This window comes from Manihot esculenta, chromosome 11, assembly GCF_001659605.2.
Source record: "Manihot esculenta cultivar AM560-2 chromosome 11, M.esculenta_v8, whole genome shotgun sequence".
Classification (NCBI taxonomy): Eukaryota; Viridiplantae; Streptophyta; class Magnoliopsida; order Malpighiales; family Euphorbiaceae; genus Manihot; species Manihot esculenta.
In genome coordinates this window covers 6,912,649-6,933,580 of record NC_035171.2, presented here as the reverse complement: position 1 = coordinate 6,933,580, position 20,932 = coordinate 6,912,649, and the positions used below count along the sequence as shown (strand labels likewise).

At 35.7% G+C, this 20,932-nt stretch overlaps 3 protein-coding genes across 3 annotated transcripts; 2 read left to right on the top strand and 1 right to left on the bottom strand.

Moving 5' to 3' along the window:
• Positions 1-3,742: 3,742 nt before the first annotated feature.
• On the bottom strand, positions 3,743-5,327 carry LOC110627119 (protein TOO MANY MOUTHS). Its single transcript, XM_021773363.2, has one exon. The coding sequence runs from the start codon at positions 5,298-5,300 to the stop codon at positions 3,813-3,815; it is 1,488 nt and encodes a 495-aa protein (XP_021629055.1). The 5' UTR covers positions 5,301-5,327; the 3' UTR covers positions 3,743-3,812.
• Positions 5,328-5,649: 322 nt separating this feature from the next.
• On the top strand, positions 5,650-7,319 carry LOC110627153 (SNF1-related protein kinase regulatory subunit gamma-like PV42a). The gene is made up of 3 exons (XM_021773408.2): positions 5,650-6,375; positions 6,461-6,818; positions 6,895-7,319. Exons 1-3 carry the CDS (start codon positions 5,912-5,914, stop codon positions 7,231-7,233), a joined length of 1,161 nt encoding a protein of 386 aa, XP_021629100.1. The 5' UTR covers positions 5,650-5,911; the 3' UTR covers positions 7,234-7,319.
• Positions 7,320-11,178: 3,859 nt separating this feature from the next.
• On the top strand, positions 11,179-12,550 carry LOC110626114 (phosphatidylcholine:diacylglycerol cholinephosphotransferase 1). Its single transcript, XM_021771865.2, has 3 exons — positions 11,179-11,742; positions 11,932-12,069; positions 12,163-12,550. The coding sequence occupies exons 1-3, from the start codon at positions 11,392-11,394 to the stop codon at positions 12,469-12,471; spliced, it is 798 nt and encodes a 265-aa protein (XP_021627557.1). The 5' UTR covers positions 11,179-11,391; the 3' UTR covers positions 12,472-12,550.
• The last annotated feature ends 8,382 nt before the right edge of the window (positions 12,551-20,932 follow it).

The window sequence follows — 20,932 nt, the reverse complement described above, 5'->3', positions numbered from 1 at the left end:
ATCAAGAAAAAAAGCACCACATTTAGAAATTTAGAATGTACCGTTGGGGCCGTACAACAAACGTCGATGCTAGCGATGACACACTATCAGCAGAGTGGGAGGGAAAGAGAGTGAAGAAAAAAAAAAATCTACAGTGACAGAAAAGGAAGAAAGATAGTATAAGAATTTGCGGTGAGAATAACAAACCGAGTTTGCATGGTGTGGGTGAATGGAGCAACAATAATTGAAACAGTGACAACAATGGGAATAGTGGGCATTTAAATCCTGAGAGCTGTTTAGTTATTCAAGATGTGTGTTGTGATCCAGGAATTAGGTTTCCTGCGGATGCTATTATTGGGTCTATGGATTGTATTGTGTGGAGGAGGAGAAATGCGTTCGAGAGAGGAAAGATTGACGGGACAATAAAATTAATCAAAGAGAAAGGGAGGTATACTTTGAAGATCTTTCTATTACATTTTCATCACATTCTTATCTTAAAACGGTAAAAATCCAACAAGAAAAAAAAATAAAGAATTACTCCACATAATTAAATATCGGCCTTAAATCCATTATATTTCTTTTTTTTTCAAAATCTCTAGCTCCGAGGTCGATGGAGTCCTACACACTGTGTGAAACTCATAGTAGAACTAAAAATTCATCCAAAAACTATTTCAAATAAATATAGGATAAACTACAATTTAGTCTCTTTGATTTAGTGAAATGTAGTCTTTTGTCCCTCTGTTTTAAAAAATCTTTAATTTATTCACTGTGATTTTTAAAAACTATGACATTAGTCCCTCCCATTAGATTTTCAGTTAAATCACCGTTAATTTTAGTTAAAAAGACTAAAATACTCATTCTCTCTCCTTCATCTTCCTCTTCCTCTCCTTCCTCTTCCTCTTCTTCTTCCTCTTCTTCTTCTTCTCCTTCCTGATCTCCTTCTTCTGCTGCTGCTTCTTCTTCTTCTTCTTCTCCTTCCCCATCTCCTTCTTCTTCTTCTTCTTCTTCTTCTTCTCCTTCCCGATCTCCTTCTTCTTCTTCTTCTTCTTCTTCTCCTTCCCGATCTCCTTCTTCTTCTTCTCCTTCCCGATCTCCTTCTTCTTCTTCTTCTTCTTCTTCTTCTTCTTCTTCTTCTTCTTCTTCTTCTTCTTCTTCTCCTTCCCAATCTCCTTCTTCTGTTTTTTAAAACAGGCCTTGGTTTTGTTGGAGGATTGTTTGTAACACTATCATCCTCCAAATCAATAACATTTTCTTGTGACATTGAAGCATCTTTATTTGGGTCCTTTTTCCCATCGAATAAGATAATCGAAAGCCCAGGATGCTTCTTCAAATAAGGGCCAAGCACTTGAAGACTCCTAGAAACGAGAGCTTCAATGTCACTTGTAACACTACCATATTTACCAGAATCCAACTTATCTATGAAGCTAGAAATGGCAAAAGGGTCAGAATAATCTACAACACTACCATTTTTATCACCATCATCAGATAGTTTCATCCTTTTGTGTCCCTTGAAATATGATTCTGTTAACAATATCAAACACAAGAATTAAAATGGAAAGCAGTTAGAAAATCAGATACTTTTATCAATATGCTATGTTTTTTTGCACAATGAAGCACAAAGAAAAAGAACAGTAAAATAAAAGGGAACTAGTGCACTCAGAGAAAATTTTAAGAAGCAGAAGAAGGAGATCGGGAAGGAGAAGAAGAAGAAGAAGAAGAGGAAGAAGAAGAAGGAGATCGGAAAAGAGAAGAAGAAGAAGAAGAAGAAGCAGAAGAAGGAGATCGAGAAGCAGAAGAAGGAGATCGAAAAGGAGAAGAAGAAGAAGAGGAGGAAGAGGAAGGAGAGAGAATGGGTATTTTAGTCTTTTTAACTAAAATTAACAGTGATTTAACTAAAAATCCAACGGGAGGGACTAATGGCATAGTTTTTAAAAATTACAGTGACTGAATTAAAGATTTTTTAAAACAGAGGGACAAAAGGTTGCATTTCACTAAATTAGAGGAACTAAACTACAGTTTACCCATAAATATATAAAGCGTTAATAATTTTTTTAAATAAATTAAAATTTAATAATAATAATAAAATAATGACTTAGATTTAATGATAGTGTCTAAAACTTACCCAATAAAAACTAAATATAGGGAGAATAAAGGGTAAATTCTATATTTTAAAAAATTTATTAATTTATCTTTGTTTAAAATTATTTAATTAAAATATTTTATATTTTATAAAAGAAAAATAATTTTTAGTTTATGAAGTATAATATAATTAACGGATTTATTTTTTTATTTTTAGAATTCAATAATTTTATTTTTAAAATTTAATTTCGTTAAAATTTAAGATTCATTTATCAAAATTTTTATTAAGTCAATGATTTCCACTTAGTTAAAAGAAAGAGAATAAATATAATATAAAAAATACTCTTATCAATAATAAAATAAAAATTACTATTTAGTTTTTATAGTATCGCTATTTAATATTTTAATTTTGAAAAATATATTAAAATGTCTCTGACATTTTAAAAAATTTACTAATTAGTTCCTTTATTAATTTTATCACTAAATATTTTATTATTTAGTTTCTATAGTTTAAAAAAAATTATTAGTTAGTCTTTCAAATTATTAAAAAATGTACTAATTAATCTCTCTCTATATCATAGGTATTTTATATTTTTTTATAATACTTAACAATTAAAATTAACGAAAAAATTAACTAGTAAACTTTTTAAAATATCAGAGACATTTTAATAAATTTTTTAAATGGCGAGTATGGAGGACATCATTCTATTAAGTTTTAACTTTTCATTTTTAATAATTTAAATTTTATATATTTTAATTTTTATTATTTTTATTAAATTTAAATATTAAATTTATTAAAATTTTTATTTATTTATAGAGATTGAATTTGAGATTTTTTTTTTAATTTTTGATGAAATTAAGCTTTAAAGATTAAAGTGTTGAATTTGAAAAACATATAGAGATAAATCTGTTAATTATGTAATATCTTAGGGATAAAAATATTGTTTTTTCTTTTAATTTTTTAAAAGAGAAACTATACATTTATAAAAATTAAATTTCAAGAATTAAAGTGTTGAATTTTAAAAAAGTAATTCAATCATTTTTTTTGTCATTAATGATATTTTTTTAAAGAAAAATTTTTAATATTTTTAAAGAAAAATTTTAATTTTAATAAAATTAAATTTCAGAAATAAAAATATTAAATTTTAAAAATTAGAGGAATAAATTCGTTAATTAGATTATATTTTAATAACTAAAAAGTAATTTTTTTATAAATTATATTTTTTAATTATTTTATTACATAAATTATTAGTTAAATTTATTTTATCATTAATTAAAAAAATTAAATAATATAAATATTTAAGATTTAAAAAATAAATAATTCGTATAATTAAAATTTAAAATAATTAATAATTTTTTAATAAAAATTATTTAGCTAAATTTTATAAGATAAAATTATTTTAATTAAATAATTTTAAAATAATATGACCTAATAAATTTTATAAAAAATTTAAGAATTTTATAGTAATTTCTCTACAAATAAACAGGAAAAGCCAAATTATATCATCTTTTATGAAGTGAAAGGCCCACTGGCCACTGCCTTCATCAATCAATCAATCAAAGTTGAATTTTTGACGACTCCGTTGAATCATTTACGCCATTAAACAAGTTTCTCTTTTTTTTTTTTAAGAAATTTAAGAAACGTTTTTTAATTAATGGCCAGAATATTTGAGAAATCAACTTATTTATGAGACAAATTGAAATCAATCCATAACCCTGTATTTTACAATTTACATTCCTGCTACTTCTTCACCTTACAATAAAAGCAAAATCAAAACGACAACTATCGTTTGTCCAAGCAACATAACCAAAATTGGAACTTTCTGATCTGCACCAGAGGATTTATTAACTCTACTTGCCAATGGCAAACTCTTAGCAGTGGTAGAGAGATGCTGCACTGTCTTTGCTGAACTGGGTCTACCCTTATCACACAAACCAATGCCTGAATCAAATGATGAATCCAACCCATCTTCAAAACCACTGTCAGCATCATAGCAGAGTCCTGTGTTATTATGAAGCCTCAGCTTTCTTCTCATTCTCCACACCATTTCTCTCCCGAATGGAACTGGCCCTGATAACTGATTGTCGTTTAGCTTTAGTTCACTCAAGTTCTTCAGGTTCTTGAAGTTCCTGGGAATTGAACCGTTTAAGCAATTCTGATCGAGATGAATGACTCTTAAGTTTGTTAATCTGCCTAATGAATCAGGGATTGGGCCATGTAGATTTGTGTTTGAGAGGATTAAGATTGTTAAACCTTTCATACCATCAAATTCTTCGCCATTGAGTGTTGTAGACATTGGATTTCCTTCTAGGATTAATGCTTGGAGAGAGCTTAAGCTTCTGATTGAAATGGGAAGTGGCTCTGATAGGCGATTTTGGCTTAAATCCATCAAGATTAGCTCTTTTAAGCCACTAAAAGAATCAGGAATTGAACCACTCAAACGATTATGGCTGAAATCCATTTTGATTAGAGAATGACATGAACCCAAGCTAGATGAGATTGAACCAGTCAGAAGATTTCGGTTCAAGTCCAAAACATTCAAAACTGGAAAACTTAAACTGGGAATTGAACCGGTTAATCTATTTCCGCTCAAATCTAACGATTTTAGGCCGGTCAACCGGCCCAAGGAAACTGGAATTGAACCATTGATGCTATTCTTGTGAAGATCAAGAACCTTCAAACGAGTAAGATTGCCCAATTCATTAGGAATTGGACCCACATGTCCATTTTCTCTAAGCACCAATGTCTGCAAAGTTGGGCCCAACTGCCCTAAAAATGAAGGGATAGGTTGTGGGTTATGACTAAGGCAACGGTAAAAAAACAAAGTCCTAATATGAGGAAGCTTAGTAATAGATTGCGAAATATAAGAGCTTGTTGGGTCACAAGTAGGGAAGGCAGTATCATCAGACAATGCACCAAAAGATAATGAAACAACATGATACACGTTGTCTTTGTCTAACATACACTCTATGCCATGCCACCGGCCACGGCAAACGTCGGGGATATCGGTCGCCCAAGCGTTTCCTGTAGCCTTCATTATGTCATAGACAGCTTCTTGCTCGTGGGCCTCAGTTTGGGCTCCGCTCAAGTTCATTGAGAACCCATTTTGCAGCCCATCTATTATGGAAGATTGGTTGCCGGAATCGGAAACAATGACTGTAAAAGGCATAGAGAATGGTAGCAAAAGAGACATGAGAAGAGGTAGAAGTAGTAATGTTTGTGTAGAGAAAAATGTAGCCATTTTTGTGGAGATGTTGAGAGGAGGGAAGTGTGGGCTTGGGGATTAAATAGGGGTGTGCTGAGAGTGAGGAGAGTTAATGAAATGGGTCAGGAAAAAAGGGCAGTTGGGTGCATGGAATAATGGGGTCACGAGAATATGAAGGAAGAGAAATAAATCGATGTGGGAATTTGAGCATTAATGTCGTTCACGAGATTTTTCACCAATCGAACCAGTGGCTGATTTTTTGTCCGTTTGTTCATCATAGTTGCCAATTGCAGGTTCTTGCTCATCATATTTAAATTATTAATTTTAAATAGAAAGATTAAAATTAATAAATATACTTATCTAAAAATTTTAGTTTCGTAGCAGAAAATAAAAGGAAAATTTAATATATAATTTTGCAAAATCCAGTCTATGCTTGCCATTGCGCCTCTGCCGCCTCAAGCTCTACCCCTTTTCGATCGCATGCAATAACAACACTTGGCGAAACCCACTTCAGCCATGCGAGGATGCACTTCTTAGCTTATTGACACGTATTTGTTCATGCATTCATATAATCCAATCTTCCAACATCACGCCTTATCTTTCATGCATTTGCTGTCCAAGAACTGAGAAAGTGTCCGAATATCAGAATGCAAGAACTTAAGTTAGGCCTCAACACCTTCTCTCCTACCGAACCCACCCAGAGCTCCGCCACCGAACATGGAAGGCTGAGGGACAAGAAAGTGGGTGACCTAATGGTTGGCAAGAGAAGACTAGTAGAAGTTCCTTATACAGCTTCCTTAGCCCACACAATGAACACACTGGTCGCCAACCAAGTAGTGGCGGTGCCGGTGGCTGCCCCACCTGGCCAATGGATTGGGGCAGGTGGATCCATGATCATGGAGTCTGATAAGCAGACGGGGGTTGTACGAAAGCACTACATAGGGATGGTTACTATGCTTGATATCTTGGCACATATTGCTGGTGATGATCAGATGAACGGTGGTGGTGATTCTGTATCTGATATTGAAAAGAAGATGTCTGTCCCAGTTTCTTCCATCATAGGGCATTGCCTTGAAGGTCTCAGTTTGTGGACTTTAAACCCAAGCACCAGGTGAATAATTCTTCTCAAGAATTTCTATTTCACTGCATAATTTTCTGATCTTTTTTGTTTCTTTGTGAAAACAACGAAATTGCAGCATCCTAGATTGTATGGAAGTATTTAGCAAAGGAATCCACCGAGCATTAGTGCCACTCGACAGCCAGATGGAGAACATCTCAGGCGTGGAGCTGGTGGAATCTGCTCCAAGCTATCGGATGCTTACCCAAATGGATGTGATCAAGTTTTTGAAGGAAAATTATTCTGATATCCAGTTGCAAGGCATCATATCTCGCAGCGTGAGGGAACTAGGTGTAGTAAACCAGAATGTTTATGCCATAACTGGTAAAACCAAAGTAATAGATGCTATCAAGTGCATGAGAGCTGCCCTGTTGAATGCTGTTCCTATAGTCGTAGGCTCCAATTCCCTTGAAGAAGATTCCAAGCAGCTTATAAACGTAACCTGATTGACCCATCTTGGTTTTAATCAATTTACGATGATCATCTGTAATTCTGATGATTCTTCTTGCGCAGGGTAAAGGGAGGAAGCTTATAGGGACGTTCTCTTCAACAGATTTGAGGGGTTGCCATTTAGCTGCGTTAAGGACGTGGTTGTCCCTGAGTGCTCTAGAATTCACTGAGATAGTCTCGACTTCGCCATTATTCAATGCGTCGAATGTTTCGGAAAGGGAACTTGTGGTTTGCCATCTTGAGTCTCCTCTAGCAGAAGTGATGGAGAAGGCTGTGACGAAACATGTGCACAGAGTTTGGGTCGTGGACAGACATGGTTTTATGGTAGGACTTGTTTCTCTTACGGACATGATCGGAGCGATAAGGGCTTCACTAATGTTGGACTCCCGTGTATCCATGTAGTATAATGTAGACCCTCGCGTGCGTGTTTTTTTCTAATCAATATGTAGTGTGTGTTCTGTTCAATCCATAAACTATTCGAGTTGAAAGATCTGAGCGCGGAGTCATCATATATGACAAATTGCACAAGCAAAACTAGACCGTAGCTAGAAAAAAAAAAAAAAATCTTAAGTGGAAAATTTTGGAGCAAAATTAAAAAACTTATTATAAATCTAGCTTAGCATATAAAATAATCGTCAGTTAACTAAGTTATTAAATTAGTTTTTTCTCTGGCTTTGAGATTAATCAGATTCTTGAGCTAATAAAATTTTAATATTGGATTTTAAAATTTATAACTATTTTTTATTGTTTTTTTTTTAATTTAATTTTATACTTTTAATTTTATTATAATTATATTCTATACTTTTTTTTACCAGATCTTTTAAAGTTTATTTAAAATTTATTAAAATTAAGGGAATTGTTATAATGCTATATCACTATAGATTAATAAAAATAAACTTTATAATTAAAGTTTATAATTAATAAATATAGTTTATAATTAATAAAAATTAATATATTTTATAATTTTTTTTAAAGTAAAATTATTTATTGTATTAATAAAATAATTTTATTAAATAAAGAGAGATATCATTTTAAATAAATTGACATTTCAAACAAATTGACAATCATATCTAATAGATCTGTTTGACGATCATACTTAATAGATTTTTTTATCATACCTAATAAATTTTTTAATTAAAGTATGAGTAATTAGAGTGGTATAACGACGAATCCATCTAATAAAAATATCAATTATCAGAATCAATCAAATTAAGTTCAGAAAAGTTTAAATGTGGAGAGTGAAAAGTTTGAATCACTTACAATTAATTTATAAAAATGGGACTATTAAAAAGCAAAAATTCTATTGCAAAGAAAACAGTAATGGGAAGCTAAAATTTCAATAATTATCAGTTTACAATTATCTTTTGAAAAATCAGAAACATCACGTTAAAATATACTTTTAGATAAGTACTCTCAAATAAGTATAGTTTATAATTAATAAAAATAAAATATAATTAATAAAAATAAAATATAAACGTTAATAAAGTTTATAATTAATAAAAAATACTATATTTTCTTTTTATTATAATCTTATTCTAATATTTTTATTTTTTATTAATTAAATTATTTTTTTAATGCTTGATTAAGTGCACACTTATAAAATTATAAAATTATTCTTTCTTATTATTAAATTATTTTTTTAGTATTAAAAAATTATTATTTATATTATTCTTTAATTTTTTTATTTTTATTAATAATTTTATAATAATAATAATAATTTATTTTATCTTATTTTGATTAAAATTATTATTTATCAATTTTTTTAAACCTATTTAATATGTTTACCATTTCAGTATTACTTTTAAAAGTATCATTAAAAAAATAATTTTATTAATGTTATTGAAACTAAAATAATGGGGTCGGAATGAAATTGTCTGTAATTAGCTAATTTTGCAATATAGAGAAAATGAAATGGTCCGATGTTAAAGTTAATAAACTAAAAAAAATGGTGAATGAATAATTTAAAAGTATTTATATGAGAGAATAGCGTACATTTATCTCAGTAATCTTTTTTTTATATGTTAAGAAAATGGAGATAAATACAACATTTTCTCATGATTTAGTGATGACGTAGTAGATTTGTTGATAAGGGATATTTATCGGCTAATTGGTAGAAAATTTCATGATTACAGGCATAAAAAGATCTACTGGATTGTAGTTCTTAATAATAACTTTCTTATGAAGTCTCGTATTGAAGTTAAGAAGATAAATATGTACGATTTGAGGTCGATCTATTCTGAAACATCTGAATTTTTCTTTTTATGAGTAAAACTGTGTATTGATTTATCAAATTTTTACTACATGACCTTATTATATGGTAATAACTTATCGCTTATTTCGAATGATTATTATGTAACATTCGAGGTTTCCGTTAACTTTCAATTATTTAAAGGTGATAGTTGTCTTTATAATTTGGAGTATGTGCTTTGTTTTTCCGATGGAGTGTACGATATCTTTATTTTCTTTTTATTTATCCTGTGGACCGGTGAGATCCAAAATGTTGTTTGGACAAGATTGATTCAAGTGATAAATTAATTTAATTTGATATTTTTTTTTTATTTAAACCGACCCATGCTCGTTCCTACTTGCAAGTGCATATGACACGTTAAAAACCTTGCACATGGAGGGTGAGGATGACTCGGACTTAGAGTGAGTGGCAAGCCTTTATTTGTCGTTTGAGAGAAGACGTTAACTTCTCAACAACTAATTTAACCACCAAATTAATCAACAACCATTATAATTTGAAAATTTTTATAAAATGAAAAGAAAAAGAAAAGGAAAGGTAGTCATACTTTTCACAATAATAAATCATTCCCCATTCATTAATTCTAAACATGAGAAAATTTTTAATTTACCAAAAATTATTATTTTATAAATTATTATAATTTATTTATTAATTAGTTTAGTTTTAAAATTATTTTAGTTAATATAATTCATAAAATTTGAATCAAATGAGAAGTTTATATTATATAAATGATATTATTAAATAGGACGATCACTTATAAATTAATTTTTTTATTTAAATTGAATATTGTTAATATTTAATTTTTTAAAATTTTAAAAAATATTTAAAAAAAAAAGTGAGAAAATGGCCTACTCATCAGTACAACGTGCCAACTACCAACCATAGTCTTTCATATTTAATTAATTGTAAAAAAGTAAACATAACATTAATTATGATACATATGGATTCCTAATTATAAAACTCATATTCTATAATCTATTCTTCTTCAAATTTTCCAATACATGTTTTTCTCATATTTTCTTGCTCCACAATTATTTTATTCATAGATAATAAATTAAAATTTTTATTTAAAATAAAATATTTTAACTTAAAAATTTTGATTATGTATAAAAATAAAATTATGAATAATTTTATAGAAATTTAATTTTTTTTTTTATAAAATCATTTTGGATTAGACAGATTTTATAGTTTAAGTTATTACTGGTTTGAATTTTCGTAGTGATTGGACAGAACAGAATTAAGTTGGACTAAAATTAATAAAGTAAAAAAAAGAGGAGAATGTGATAAAAACATGGGCAAATGAGCACTGACCCATGTGTGGCTAGAGAGAAGCTTTTAGATTTTCCATGCACAAATCGCATTGGATCCTGTGGTCCACTCCAGTCGCCACCATTTTTGCTGTACAATTCTACTTTTATTTTTTCTTTTTTTTTTTTATCACTAAAATCCAAATTTTCTCCGTTAGTCTATATAAATATAGTGCTACTTAATTAACTTTAAAAATATTTAAGAAATACCATTTTAAAAAAATAATTCATATGGGAAAAAAATATTACCAACTAGAGGCAAATTCATCACCGTGCGGTTCCCTTTTGAGGAAAACACATTGGTCATGTAAATTATAAATATAGAAGAATGCAATTTTTGGCTGAGTTGACGATAAATGACCCACGTGAGCCCAGGGATACCACTTGTGAGAAAAAAAACAAAACAGGACAAAGGGAAATTTACAATCTAACATGTAAACTTTATCATTATTAATATTTGAGGAATTAAATTATTTAATCTTTCAATTTTACTTTCGTACATTTTTTATTTGTCATTAATATTTTAATTTAAATATTATAATTATTTATAATTTAATTTTTAAATTTTTCTATTTGTCTTTTCTTTTTTAAAAATTTATTATTTAATTTTTAGTCATTGTCATTATTTATCTTAGGGTCGTCATTCCTCGGAGCAACAATGAAAAAAAAAAAGGTAAAAATTCTAATTTATCCTAAAAAATTTGGAAATAAATATGAAGAAATTTTTTGTCCAAACCAGGCACATATAGATTTATAATGTAAAATTAGAAGATTTTACGTGAATGTATGGATGAAGAAGAATTCGAAAGACTTGAAGCCTCAACCAAACAAATACCTCTTCTGTTTCTTCTTTAAAATCATACCCACAAGATTCCAATTTTCTCTCCCAAATATTTTTACTTTCTCACCCACCTTTTTCTTTGTGATTTCCGCCTCTCTGTCTTCTGTCTTCTTCTCCATCCTTTCCTATATAATGTATACCCTTCTTCTCCTCCCCATCACTCAACCATGAATAATTCCGCCGCCACAACAACCACCACCACTACTTACAACCGCAAAAAGATAAAGCTCCCCCCCGTTGACACCGTCAATAAGATTGCTAACACTAATGGCGTTTCTGGCTTTGAACCCTCCTTTTTGAAATGGACGGTGCATGATGTGCTCAATGTAGCTACTCGTCATTGGTTACCGTGCCTTTTTGCACTTGGGTTGCTGTTTTTTATGGGCGTTGAATACACGCTCAACATGATTCCGGCTTCATCGCCGCCGTTTGACTTGGGATTTGTTGCCACAAAACGTCTCCACCAGTTGCTTTCCTCCTCTCCGGAGCTCAACACTCTGTTGGCTGCTCTTAATACGGTAGGCATGTCTAAATATTTACCCATTTTGTTTTTTCCTTTTTAATTTGGGAAAAGTTATCGTATCAATGGGGCAATTATAACACCTTAATCTTATTTTTTTTTGTTTTCTTTTCTTTTCTTTTCCCTGTAAAGATTCAATCTTTTCTTGCTTCAAGCTTAAAAAATCTGAATTTTCCCTGTCATCCAGGTGTTTGTGGGCATGCAAACTGCATATATAATGTGGACATGGCTAATAGAGGGCAGGCCAAGAGCTACAATCTCTGCTTTATTCATGTTCACTTGCCGAGGAATTCTCGGTTACTCCACTCAGCTTCCAGTACCTGAGGTTTACTGTCAAATAATTTTTCTATCTTTGTTATTACTATAGAGAAATGCAATCCTTGATGAGATAGTGTTGTTGGGTTTCTGTTGAAAACAGGGATTTCTAGGTTCAGGAGTGGATTTCCCAGTAGGGAACGTGTCCTTCTTCCTGTTCTTCTCAGGGCATGTCGCTGGTTCTGTGATAGCATCGCTGGATATGAGAAGAATGGAGAGGTGGGAATTGGCATGGACATTTGATGTGCTTAATGTTCTACAAGCTGTGAGGTTGCTTGGCACTAGAGGTCATTATACCATTGATTTAGCTGCTGGTTTGGGTGCTGGCTTTCTATTTGATTCATTAGCTGGGAAATATGAAGCAAGCAAGAGAAAGGAGGCTATTGCTACTGCTAAAGAAGCTTTTATGTAAAGGAAAGAAAAAGGCCAAATTGCAATTGTAACCTATACCAAACTTTTGAAATGTCGAAAAGACTTGTATTTTTTTTTAATCCCTAGGCATTTAGGATTTAAATCTTCATCACTAAAAGAATTCTTAAACATATCTTGCCTATTTAATTTTAATTATTTTACCCTTTTATGATGATTAAGGGGTTAATTTAATCTGTGCAGAAAAGGGGAAAAAATAAATTAGAATGAATTTAAGGCATGAAAAAAATGTGTACAGGATTTGTTGGAAAATCTGTTTGGTTGAGCAGTGGTGATGGAAAACGTGAACAAGGAGACAAGTAATTGTGTGGGTTTTACTTTCGTAAACGAGTAAAACTCTCACAACTCCACAAAATAGACTTAATTTTTATTTTTTTTTTGTCTTTAATTCGCATTAAAAAAAACTAAATTTACTGATTTCTTAATAAAAATTAGGATATATTAAAAAATTAAATAGATAATTTAAATTAAAAATAAGTAGGTATACATTGTAAGATAGAGAAAAGAAAGAGTTTGGCTCATATTAGCTTTTTAATCGACTCTAAAAATACAAAGAGATAGAGAACTAATATATTAATTAAATTCAATTTTTAATTAATTAAAATAAAAAAATTTAACCTAATTTGATAAAAAAATTATTAGACTTCATTAGAAATTAATATATAAAATTATAAAAATATTCAAAAAATAATTAAAATGTAAAATTTACTCCCTAATTTTCATATTCGAATTTTGTGACAGACCTACGGCTTTCGTCACATTTTTAAAGTTGTGCGTATCAAAATTTCCTTTTCGAAAAGTTATCGTAAGTAAAAGTTAGGTGCAGTCTAAGTCTGCCGTAAATTATAAGACTAGTTGTTCCGTGTCATTCCCTTCCATTTGTAAAGAATTCGATATCGAGTTGTCATCAATAGGGTGGTACTGAAATAGATCCGCTACGTTAAACATCTTGAAAATTTTCATCTCATTTGAGAGGTCCAAAATATAGGTATGGTCATTAATCTTCTAAATGATCTGGAATGGACCAATCTTCTTGAAATCAAGCTTTTTCTGTCCTCCACCGTGTTTCTTGCGTAAATAAGCCATATCTTAGCCACCGACATTGAAGGACTTAAAACGCCTATGTTTATCAGCTGTAGTTTTATATTTCTCATTGGTTTTTGTAAGACATTGTTGTACCTGTTTGAAAATATCAACATGCTGCTTTGCCAAGTTGTTTGCTGCAATACTGTTGTGAGAACCTGTAAGAAGGGCAATAAGATCGACTGTATACGCTGAGACTTTCCTGTACACAACTACAAAAGGTGACATCTTTATGGAGCTGTGGACAACACTATTGTAAGCAAATTCTGCTTGGACAAGAGCAAGATCCCAAGCAGTTTTCTTATTACTGCAGATGCAGAACAGAAGATTGCCAAGTGTGTGGTTCATTACTTCAATTTGTCCATCAGTTTGAGGACGGGCAACACTGTTGTATCGAAATTCAATTCCAAAACGTTTCTATAAAGTCACCCAAAAGTGAGATAGAAACTTCACATCTCTGTCATAAGTAATGGTCTTAGGGACGCCATGTAAGCGAACAACCTCCTAAAAAAATAATTTTGCTACATGAGAAGCATTATTAGTTTTCTTGCAATGAATGAATTGCACCATTTTGGAGAACCTGTCAACAACAACAAAAATAGAATCAGATTCACGTTGAGTACGTGGAAGACCAAGAACAAAATCCATAGACAAGTCCTTCCAAGGATATGTTGGAATAGGTAGTGGAGTGTATAAGCCCGTATTCTGCGAATGACACTTCTAAGTTTGACAAACTGGGTACTTTTGGACCATCCTGCCTGTATCCCTTTTTAATTGTGGCCAGTAAAAACGCTCATCCAACCCAGCAATAGTCTTATCATGCCCCAAATGGCCACTCAAACCTCTTCTATGGACATCCCGAATCAGTTTTTTCCACAGAAAAGATCGAAGAATGCATAACCTGTTCTCCTTAAAAAGAAAGTCATCATGTATTGAGAACCCATCAGTAGGCTAGTGAATCTGGACTCTAGCTGTAACGACCCGAAAATCCGGACCGCTACCGGCGCTAGGATCCAGATCGGCTTAAGGCCGCCGGGAACCGTAGCAAGCCTAACATCTGTCCTGTATAGCTGGTATAATCCCAAACATGATCAAACCTAAGCATAAACTTTAAAACATAAACCTGTAAACTTTTTCTGTAACCCGTTTGACCTGTGTATGCACTATGACTGAACTCATAGAACCCTTAGGGTCAGCATACCCTATGTCAAACTCAGTCCAACACATGAAACAACATAAAATAAAACTCATGTACAAGGGGATTATCCAACTCGGGCCAAGCACAATACTATAACTCTGAACATATAACATAATGTCATATTACAACATAACTCTTTTACATCCTTACATAACTTTACATTACATCATGTCCACTACTATTCTATTACATAAACATGACCATGGACGTAACTTGCTGATCTCCTGACTATCTCTGACCCTGCAAACCTGGGGTTAGGGGAGAGGGGTGAGCTAAAAAGCCCAGTGAGCAGAAACCATAAAAGAAAACAGTTCATTTTAACATATGCTATCATAGAATGCGTCACATCACAAATATATTACCTCAAGGATGAATCTGTCACCAATAGCCCCCTACACAATCAATCTCGTACCATAACAAGTCAACAATACTCTATGCCAGGGGCGATACGGCCACGCCTGGACTTCACATACTCTATGCCAGGGGCGATACGGCCACACCTGGACTTCTTATGCTCTATGCCAGGGGCGATACGGCCACACCTGGACTTCTCATCTCATATCATATCGTACATGCCATATCATATCAATTCATATCATGTCATAACATACTGAGGGCTAGAGGATCATCCAGTATCCATCCACATCATTATCATCGTATTATGCAATGCATCATATTCGTGAATTCTAATGCAAACAACCTATTGCATAACATGGTATTCATGATGCATGAACATGCTTGAACATGCCGAAAACATTTGATTTAAAAACATAGGGGTTAGTTCCACTCACCTCTGGCTAGCTCTGGACTAACTCTGAAGCAGCTAACACTGCTAAACACCTCGGTTCCTCGGGTCCGATCCTACACAGGTGGACTCCAGTGAGGTGCCAAACATACTCTAAACAACTCATAAACAACTCCCCAAAAACCCCCCTAAAGCATCATGAAATAATCATAGAAGAACATGCATGAAATGGCTGAACATGGCACTTTCGGCGGCAGGTTCGGCGGTCGAAAGTCCCTCCAGAGCCGAAAGTCAGGCACTTTCAGCTGCACCTTCGGCGGCCGAAAGTCCCGGACAGATCCGAAAGTCCTCTTTCGGGGGCAAGCTTCGGCAGCCGAATGCTGCCTCCACAAGGGGGTTCGGCGGCCGAAAGTTCCTTCGGCTGCCGAACCTGGTTTCTGCCAAACGGGCAGAAACGTGGTTCACATGAACCTTTTGCCTCCCAAAGCCTCAAATCATGCATAAACTTATTCTAAAACATGCATACATAACATACATTACACCTAGGGGTCTCAAACTAACATATACCCCAACTACAACACTTCAAACAACACATTTCCAACATACATAGCTCAAAACATAACATTTATCCAAAAACTCATACAACCCTATACATGCCATTCTACCCCATGAAACTTCATAAAACTTGTTTAAATCATACATTGAGCTTAAGATCGGCTCTTACCTCTTGAAGATCGAGGGTTGAGGAGATCTAAACTTGGAGATGGGAGAAGTTCCAACTTTTGGTCTCCAAGCTCCAAAACTCGTTCTAAGCTCAAAGATCTTCAAAACCAAAGTTATAAACTTGTAAAAATCATGGAAAAAGGAAGGAAAAACTCAAGATTGGGGAAGGATGGCAGAATGCTCACCTTGGCCGAAATGGGGAGAAAAAGCTCGCCCGTTTTCGGCTAAGGGACCCTTTTATAGGTGGCTGGCCAGGCCACGTTCGGGGGCCGAAAGTGCCTCCGCATGCATGCCATGTTCGGCGGCCGAACTTGACTTTCGGCGGCCGAACCTGGACTTCCCTCGCTCATGCTTTCGGGGGCCTAACGTGCCTCCAAAACGCATGCATGTTCGGCGGCCGAACCTGGGTTTTCCTCCAAAGACTTTTCATGCAAAAACTCATTAAATTTCATACTTAAAACCAATAAAAACGTGAAAACATTTCATAAAAACATGCTTTTACCCTTCTAGAGGTTTCCGATATCCAAATCCCACCGGACGGTAGGAATTTCGATGTCGGAGTCTAGCCGGGTATTACATTCTTCCCCCCTTTAAGAACATTCGTCCTCGAATGTTCAAACAAACAAACAGGCAGCTCAAAGCATAGCATCTAACATACATAAGCAAGCAAGCAACAAGCAAGCAAAACTTAAAAACCTCTCTTCTAAAAGAGAGACACGGTCATTGCTGGAGTATAAACTCTCGGTCTCCCCGGTGAACTTTTCATCTTAAGGTGATTCTAAGGGACTTTCACCATCGGGATTTCCTTGTTTCCACACTTTCTGACTTGTGTGTCGGTGGTCCGTACTAGCTGCTCAACATAAGTGAGATCCTCTACGGTCTCCACCTCTGGTTCCTTTAAGAACCTCACTCGGACCCGACACGAACTCATATATCGTGGAAACATGAAAAAACGAATGGATCTCTTCCATTGAAGTGGGTAAATCTAACTCGTGGGATGCATTCCCAAATCCTTTGCAGGATTTCAAAGGGTCTAATGTATCTTAGAGCTAATTTACCTTTTCGCCCATAGCGAATCACCCTCTCTTTAGGAGACACCTCCAGCAAACCTCGACTTCCTCGAGAACCTCAACACGCTTCCGCCGTGCACTCTGACAAAACTCTTCTTCTCTTCTGAAACTCTACATGCCTCTTGCGGACGACTTCATAACTCTTCTGCTGACTCATAGCAGTTCTGATTCTTCTCATCTTCTGACTATGCAGCTCTTACTCCTTTTCTCTGCCTCTGATTCTCCTCTCTTGACTCAAGATGTATTGCAAACTCTTTCGATCTGTAAGGATCTGTCCTCATACCTTATACAGGTACCGCTTCCACATCTTGAGTGCAAGTATTACCATTGCCATCTCTGGATCGTGTGTAAGATGATTCAACTCATGCTTCTTCAGCTACCTAGAAGCATAAGCAATCATTCTACCACTTTACATTAACACACAACCTAGTCCCACACGGGACGCATCACAGGACACTGTGAAATCTTCATCACTGGCGGACAGAGCCACCACTGGTGCTGACATCAACATTTTCTTTGGCTTTTCAAAGCCCTCTTCAATCTGAGTAGATCACACACCCTCTGGTTCTTCTTGATCCATCTGGCCATAGGAGCGGCAACTCTAGAGAAGTTCTAGATGAACCTCCATTAGGTAACCTGCCCAACCCAAAAGTTCTTAATCTTTGTCATTACCATGGGCCTGGGCTAGTCGGCTACAACTTCAACTTTCTCAGGTCTACTTCACTTTCCTTTCTCCGACACACATGACCCAAGAAGGATATGCTCCTCGACCAGAACTCACATTGGAGAACTAGGCATCCAAGCCATGTTCTCTCAGGATCTGCAATCCTGATTTCAGATGATGGGCATACTCTTCTGCATTTCTGGAACTCGCCGAGATACCGTCAATGAAGACAATAACGGAGTGATCCAGAAACCGATTAAAACTCTGCTTATGAGGTCCATGAATGATGTAGGGGCGTTCATTAACCCGAACGACATTCCTAGGAACTCGTAGTGCCCATATCTGGTTCTAAACACTGTTCTCAGTACATCTTCTTCCTTGATCTTAACTGATGGTACCTAGACTTCAGATCTATCTTGGAAAGGCAACTAGCTCCTGCTAGCTGGCTTAAAATAGATCGTCGATCCAAGGTAACGAATACTTGTTCTGGGTAGTGACTTTGTTCAACGACTGGTGGTCGCCACAAAGTCCTAGGGATCCATCCTTCATCCTCATAACAACACTGGAACACCCCAAGGCGAAGTGCTCAGTCAGATGGGAACCCTTAACTACCAACTCTCACAATTGATCCTTATCACTCCTTTAACTCTGTTGATATCATCCTGTGGGGAGGAATAGAGATTGGTCCAATTCCATGCATTACTTCTATTTTGAACTCTATCTCCCTGACAGGTGATAGTCCTGGGAACTCGTCTGGGGAAACATCTAAACTCTCTAACAACGGGCACTGAGGCGGGCTCCCTGACCTGACGGCTATACTCTCTCTCAAGAGCTAGAACCCCTGACAACTTTTCCTGAACAACCTACGAGCCTATAGGGTTGATACTGAACCTCTAGGTATCCCTATTATGTCCCCTCTAAGGACTACCTCTGATCCATCCTTACCTCGGAACCTGACTACCTTGTCTCTGCAGACTAGGTAGTACCACTAGTAGAAGAACCAATCCAACCCTAGAATGACATCAAACAGTCAAATCTAGAACCGCTAGGCCAGCTGGAAGGCATCTACTCACAACACATACTCTGACTAAACCGGCAGACTGACTCTGCCACAGATGGATCACACTTGGGTGCACTGACCCCAAGGGACTACTCTAACCCATAAGCTATCAACCCAACCTCACAAGGGCTCACAAGCAAACAAAGAAAAGAGAAACATCAGGGTTCATGAAACAGACACACCAGAACACACCAGAGTGAGATTACCTGATCCCATCGGGTTCGATGTGTTAGCCTCCTACTGAGTCATGGCGAAGATCCGCGCTGGAGCTGATGGACCTTCCCCACGGGAACCTGCTGAAGAAGGGGCTGTCCCCCTGTCTCCGCCTCTACCACTGCCCTGAAACATGACTGGAGCTGATGGCTGAGCCATACTGCCTGGAGTCGTCTGATGGGATGGTGTCATAAAAGCTGCCTTAGGGCACTCCCGAGCTATGTGCCCCTCCTGGCCGCATCTGTAACATGCTGTAGTCCCAAACCGACAGACTCCCTTGTGCGGCCTACCGCACCTCGTACACTCTGCAACCTCTGTGCCTGAGCTCGAGCCACCTCCTAATCCCAGACCAGACTTTATCCGATTCCAGAACTTGTTCTTCTTTGATCTTCTGAGACCTCTGTCTCCCTTCTTACTTTTTGTGATAGCCTCACTTAGAGGGGAGAGATTAACATCACTTGTCCTCGGGAGTTTGGAACCCGAAGACTGTGCCACGTACTGTTTAACTGTCCCTTGGACAATGGCACTAGCCTTCATTCTCCGCGCCATATCCACTATAGCATGGAAGCTCTCCCTTTCTGCTGATTAAACCAAAGAGGAATACCTGGAGTGAAGCTTCATAACATATCTCCTAGACTTCTTCAGGTCTGTGTCAAGACCTTGTCCTGCAAACGGCAACAGCTCCAGGAACCTGTCTGTAAACTCCTCTACGCTCATCTCTTCCGTCTGCCTTAGCTGCTCAAACTCAATCATCTTCAGTTCTCTGGAACTATCCGGAAAAGCCCATCCTGCAAACTCGTTGGCAAATTGCTCCCAGGATAAGCTCTCCAACCTTGGGTTCACATAGTTTTTGAACCACTCCCTTGCCTTCTTGCATTTCAATGTGAACCCTGCCATCTGAATGGCTCTACTGTCACTTGCTCCTAGCTCATCTGTTATCATCTTTACCGTTCTGAGATACTCAAAAGGGTCATCGCCTGCTTCGAACTTGGGGGCATCCAACTTGAGGTAATCTGTCATCTTTACTTTACCCCCAACTGATGAACCAGGTTTGGGTATCCGGACATCAGGGACTATTGGTTCTGCTGGTGGAGGAGGAGGAGCAGCATCCCCTGGGTTAGGGTTTGCTGGACCTGGGAAAAAGGGTGAGGATGGAAACATGGGGTACTGTGGGTAAAAGGGAGGATAGGGCATAAAGGTGGGATATGGATTATGGCTAAAGAAATCCGATGTACCTCCCATCGGATACCCTGGCCCTTGCGGGTAGGGTGGATACTGTGGTGGAACAAAGCCCGAGGCCTGAGTGCCTCCTTGGGACTCTCCCATATCCTCTACTGACATACTCATGCCCAAACTACTATCTCTTCTCTGGTTATCCTCCTCTGTTTCCATCACATCCGCTGACATAACTTCATGAACTGATCTCCTCCGACCTGCATCAAAAGACCTTCTAAGGTCCCTTGATGTACTTTCCCTGATCGTCTTACAAGATCTTGCCCTCTGCAGAGCAGGGGAATGGGCATCCATGCCCTCATTCTCTGGCGGAGCTCCAGTCAATCTCGCAGATCGACGAGTTCCTCTCATCTTGACTTCTGAAAGCATAACATAGCACATAAACATTAGCATCTTATGGTTCATGTGGAAACACATGAACCTGCATCACATACATATCATAGCATTAATGCACA